Source organism: Mus pahari, chromosome 8, assembly GCF_900095145.1.
Source record: "Mus pahari chromosome 8, PAHARI_EIJ_v1.1, whole genome shotgun sequence".
In the NCBI taxonomy this organism is placed as follows: domain Eukaryota; kingdom Metazoa; phylum Chordata; class Mammalia; order Rodentia; family Muridae; genus Mus; species Mus pahari.
The window spans coordinates 61026160-61032159 of record NC_034597.1 but is presented as its reverse complement, the minus strand read 5'-3'; the positions used below and the strand labels follow the sequence as shown (position 1 = coordinate 61032159).

General features: G+C 43.7%; 1 protein-coding gene across 2 annotated transcripts in view; it reads left to right on the top strand.

The window, feature by feature from the left end:
* Ppp3cc (protein phosphatase 3 catalytic subunit gamma) overlaps window positions 1-6000 on the top strand; it is a 70509-nt gene that overhangs the window by 43424 nt on the left and 21085 nt on the right. For both annotated transcript variants that reach the window (XM_029541611.1, XM_021203325.2), the window contains exons 7-8: window positions 3019-3096; window positions 3179-3273. In XM_029541611.1, coding sequence (XP_029397471.1) covers window positions 3019-3096; window positions 3179-3273 — 173 coding nt within the window. The remainder of the gene's footprint in view (window positions 1-3018; window positions 3097-3178; window positions 3274-6000) is intronic.

Sequence of the window (6000 nt, the reverse complement as noted above, 5' to 3'; positions counted from 1 at the left end):
CTCTCCCCTCTCCCCTCTCTCTCTTCTCTCTCCTCTCCCTTCTCTCCCTTCTCTCCCTTCTCTCCCTTCTCTCCCTTCTCTCCCACTCTCTCCCTCTCCCTCCCTCTCCCTCCCTCTTCTCTCCCTTCTCCCTCCCCACTCTCTCCCTCTCTCCCTCTCCCTCTCTATGTATGTATATATGAATGGATGGATGGATGGATGTACATAATCCCAGTATTTGAGAAACAGAGTCAGGCTGCACAATGTGAGTCCAAGGCCAGCCTCATCTACATAGTGGGTGCCAGACCAGCCAGGCCTACTCTCTTAGGATTACTGTTGCTGTGACAAAACACTATGACCAAAAAGCAAGTTGGGGTGGTGGTGGGGGAAGGGTTCATTTGGCTTATCCAGATCACAATCCATCATTGGAGGAAGACAGGAACTGAACCAGGGCTGGAACCTGGAGGCAGCTGATGGAGAGACTGTGGGGGGTGCTGCTTCTGGCTTGCTCCCAGCTTTTGGAACTTCTGCTATTGACCAAAACAAAACAAAACAAAACCAAAACCCAGAACACTGATCCAAGCCTAGGACTTTTCCTGGAAGTTATTGTCCTAAAGTTCACATGTGAGCTCTTGGTATGGTTTGCCAAACAAACAAAAAAAAAAGTAGAGGAAATAAAAACATTTGAAATCTAAACTAATTTTAATTCCAGTGTGTTATTATGACAAATAACACATTTATTTAGTTCTTTAAAAATCTTGCTAACTGGTTAAGATAATACAGTAATTAAATGATACATATATATAAAAGAAGCCTTAATTTGCCCCTAAACATTTTTTAAAATAATCGTTCTGAATTTTACTCTGCCATCTATCTTTCTAGTGACTTATTTACTGAAACAATTTAACTTTTCCTTCTTATGACATTGCTTAAGGACTTAGCATTATTGGCCGAATGTCATGTGTTACAGTTCCTGTGGTCACCTACCAACACCTCTTACAACACAGGCCTTCCACCCAGAAATCCTGCTTCTGACACTTGGCTTGCAGCTATCCCCACACTCACCTGAGTTCCCTGCAGCCCAGTCCAGATGGACTTACAGCACTGGTGGACACACTTGGCAGAACCACAGCTGCCCCTGAGCCAGCCCAAATGCTGCAGGCTTGCAGCTGACATTAGAAGTCATTCACTGACTTTTGTTTTTAGTCTTTTTCCTTTTTTGTTTTATGTGTAGGAGTGTTTTGCTCACATGTATTTTTCTGCACCATGTGTCTTCCTGATATCCATGGAGGCCAGACCCCTTGGAACTGGAATTATGGGTATGGGTGCTAAGAACCAAACCCAGATCTTCTGCAAGAGCAGCAACTGCTCTTAGTCACTGAGCCATCTCTCCATCCCCATCTTGCAGTTTTGTTTCTGTTTCTGCACTTTCCTGTCAGCAGTCTTTTTCAGTGTTGGTAATGGTATCAAGCAAAGTGCTTGTCAGTGTCCATGAGCAAAGCAGACTGTAGTGTAACTTACAGAGATTTGTCAAGTGTGAGTTGTGTTCCTGGCCATGAGTTCAATGTTAATGATTCAATCGTACATTTACATAAAATGTCATTATGCAGGAAAAATTTGAAATACTTAAGTGGTTGATGAAAATATGGCCAGAGGTTCCCGGGAATCTTAAACCTCATACAGAACCTAGGAACAATGTCTCAGGGCATGAATCCTTGGTCGTGGACTTTACCAGAATTCCACTGTGTAGTCCTGGCTGGAACTCACTCTGTAGACCAGGCTGGCCTCGAACCCAGAAATCCGCCTGCCTCTGCCTCCCAAGTGCTGGGATTAAAGGCGTGTGCCACCACGCCCGGCTCAGGAAATGCTTTTTAAAAGATAAGTAACATCTACAAACTCTCATGAAAAATTTATATTCTAGTTCTTCCTGTTTGTCATCCAGAAAAGTTAAAAAAAAAAAAAAAAGACCATTTTAGGAGTATATGCAGATATCATTAGAGTATGGTGGTCTATAAGATTTATATCTACTCCTGAAATAGCCATGCAGAGTATTATCTTGCTATTGATATTACATATAAAGTTATAAGTAGATTTTTAAATTTTTTCTAAAGGTATGATGATTTAAGAAAAGCATGGACTAATTTTGTAGGACCTACTGTATACACATACATGCATACATGGAGTTGGGATACATCTTCATATCAAAATACCAAAACTCTAATATTTGTAGTGTTGAGGTAAAATAAAAGATGGAGAAACTGTTTCTGTTCTAAGGTGTCTTCTTCAAGTTTGATAGTAGTGCAGTGTTTGAAGATTGTCCTTGTATCTTTCAAGTGCTGATCTGTCTGCCTCCTGTCTGGTTGCAATCCTGACAAGGATCCGCGATGGGATGCTCCTTATTGATTCTCTGGCTTGTCAATAAAAGCTGATCAGCCAATGGTTGAGCAGAGGAGGGAATGGGGCTGGACTTTCGATGCCAGCCAGGGGAGTAGTGGGGAGAAAGGGTGATGGGAAGTGGGATTCTCTGTGAGGAGAGAGAGGATGGAGGAGACCTTGAGAGCACACCTGGAGCAGAGTGCGCCAGAGCAGTGCAAAAATACAAGGACCTTGGGGATTTGGGCAGGGAGGGAGCCAGATAGTTTCGATTAATATTGACCAGCTGTTGTGGTGTAGAGCTTGATTAAACAAGACTTACAGTATCGTCTCATTTATTTGGAAGCTAGTCAGGGTAATGGCTCTAATGGCTCCAACACCTAGGCTCAGTGTCCAGCACTCAGGGTGGTTGGTGGTAATTGTCCGTACCTCCAGATTCATGAGATCTGCCCCCTCCTTTGGCCTCTGTGGGAACTAGACCCTCAGATGATGCACATACATACAAGCAGGCAAAAGCCTCATAGACATAAAGTAAATCTTTAAAAATTGCATAGTCCATAGTATCTGTAACCTTAAAACAACTCTCAGATTGGGTGTTCTGTTTCTTTCTATTAAAACGTAACTGGTATAATTCCATATTTAGGTTTTTCTCATTTTCTTTTTCAGTTACCCTGCAGTTTGTGAATTTTTACAGAACAACAGTTTATTATCAATAATCAGAGCCCACGAAGCCCAGGATGCGGGGTAGGTTGCACTTGGACCTTGCCTTCCTGCAGAGATTTTACTTTTCCTGTAAAGATGCCTGAGCTCCTATCTCCTTTTTCAGGTACCGGATGTATAGGAAGAACCAAGCAACCGGCTTTCCGTCACTTATTACGATTTTCTCTGCCCCTAATTACCTAGATGTCTATAACAATAAAGGTAAAGAAGTCCAGCAATATCTGAGTATGAATTTTTAGTAACTGTGAGCTCTACTTTAATTTTGCATTTTATTTTATTATTGTGTTCATTTGCTTATTTTTATTTTTTGGTTCTGTGGATGGAACCCAGGTCCTTGTGTTTGTGAAGCAGGCACTCTACCCCTGGGCTATATCCTGAACGCCTATTTTTAAGTACAAAATTCAGTCAGATAAGAAGGTCTTGGGTAAGGAATGTGACTTTGTAGCAAAGCATGTGTTTAGCATGGGAAAGGCCTTAGCTACAGTCTCTGGTATCTTACTCTGCTCTGCATGGCTCCACAAGATCCTGACATCTCTACCCCTCTCTCTCCCCCACTCCTCTTCTGGTTTGTTCTGTTTTGAAGCAAGGTTTTGCTATGTAATGCAGACTGGCTTTGAACTTGGGGTCCTCATGCTTCATCTCCCAAGTGATAGGGTTACAGGTATGCACTACCATACCTAGATGAAGAGGAGATCTTATTGGGGAAAAGGTCACTAAGTTTAGAATGTAAGCTGCTGCTTGTCCTGCATCTCCTAAGAGACTGGCCTCTTTGGGAGAATATTTGTTTAGTAGTTTAAAATGGGATCTCACTGTACAACCCAGACCAGCTTCAAACTCCCCATCCTGCTTTGGCCTCCCTAGTGCTGGGATTTAAACAGCCACCATCATACCTGGCTCTCCATTAGGTAGGTGGGTGGGTGGTTGGTTGGCTGGTTTGGAGACAGGGTTTCTCTGTGTAGCCCTGGCTATTCTGGAACTCACTCTGTAGGCCAGGCTGGCCTCAATTTGAAGATCCACCTGCTTCTGCCTTCTAAGTGATGGGGTTAAAGATATGATCCATCACTGCCCCAGTTTATTTCATTTAAATCTGACACTGAGAGCTGGAGAGATGGCTCAGTGTTTTAAGAGCACTGGCTGTGCCGGGCGTGGTGGCTCACGCCTTTAATCCCAGCACTNGGGAGGCAGAGGCAGTCAGATTTCTGAGTTCAAGGCCAGCCTGGTCTACAGAGTGAGTTCCAGGACAGCCAGGGCTATACAGAGAAACCCTGCACTCACATATGCACAGAGTTTCTCTATGCAGCTCTGGCTGTCCTGGAAATTACTATGTAGACCAGGCTGGCCTCAGACTCACAGAAAACTGCTGCTGCTAACTTCCAAGTGTTGGGACTAGAGACATGTACCACCACCCAACAGTTTACAAATGCCTTAGTTCTGAGAAGAACACTTGCACTTCCTCCTATGGCTGCTTTTCCTGTCATTTGTTTTCTTATTTTTTTTTTATTTATTATATGTAAGTACACGGTAGCTGTCTTCAGACACTCTAGAAGAGGGTGTCAGATCTGGTTACGGGTGGTTGTGAGCCACCATGTGGTTGTGGGATTTGAACTCAGGACCTTCGGCAGAGCAGTCGGGTGCTCTTACCCACTGAGCCATCTCACCAGCCCTTTCTTATTTTTTTGAGACCTAGGCCAGATGGCCTTTGAATTTGCTTTGTTGTCTACAATGGCCATAAAATTCTAATCCTCCTGCCTCCATTCCAGAATACTGGAATTACAGGCATGTGCCATGTCTGACGTCTGTGGTGCCAGGCCTCATGCATGTTAGGCATCGCTCTGCAAGCTGAGCATCTTTGGAGAGATCTTTAGTTCATTGGTACCCAGGTTGTATCTTTGTTCCCTGATGACCTAAAACATCCTTAAATTGGGGTTTTTATTCTTATTTCTGTCTCCCCACCCCCTTATCCCCTGGGAACATACTCCAAACGTTTCTTAAGCTTCCATTTTTAATCATCCACTGTTGAGACTAACTTCTTTTTCCTGTGAGAGAATTATTGATATATTCACGTCAGCTACATAAAATGCACACAGCATGAAAATAATGGAGGTGTACATGTCAGGTAAAGTTAGACTTTCAACAACTGGAAATCCTGTTCTTGTGTGCTTTATAGTAGTCTGCTATATTCATTTTAGACCATTAGTAACTTAAAGTTTAGAACACTAGTCTATCCCACAGCAAGGAAACAGGAACCCAATGTGACCTTGGTCTGTCATTTTTAGAGAATTGTGTTTCATGTCTCAGTAAGAATAATTGAAAGAAAGCCAGGTGTAGTGGCACACACCTTTATAATCCCAGAGCTTGGGAGGCAGGAGGCAAGTGTACTGCTTGAATTGAAGACCAGTCAGGGAATTCCAGACAGCTAGAGCTCTTGGGGGGTGGGGTGGAGAGAGGGAGAGAGAGGGAAAGAGAGGGGGAGAGAGGGGGAGAGACAGAGACAGAGACAGAGACTAAAAACAAAGCAACAAAAAACCCTAACCAAGCCAGGTGGTGTGCCTTTAATCCCAGCACTTGGGAGGCAGAGGCAGGCGGATTTCTGAGTTCGAGGCCAGCCTGGTCTACAAAGTGATTTCCAGGACAGCCAGGGCTACACAGAGAAACCCTGTCTCGAAAAACAAAAAACCAACCAAACAAAAACAAACAAAAAACCCTAACCAAACAAAAAAGAATAATTGAGTAAATAGTACAAATAACAACAGATGAGACAGAATAAGGAACTCTATAAAGAAGCCTTTTCCCCAGCCCCCTCAGCAGTTGCTCTTGGTTAGGGGCTGCCCCTCACCTAAGGCAGGAAGGTGGTGACTGCAAAGACACAAGAGTTTCTAGCCAGATGGCACAGGTCTCTGACCCCAGCACTCAGGAGGCAGAGGCAGG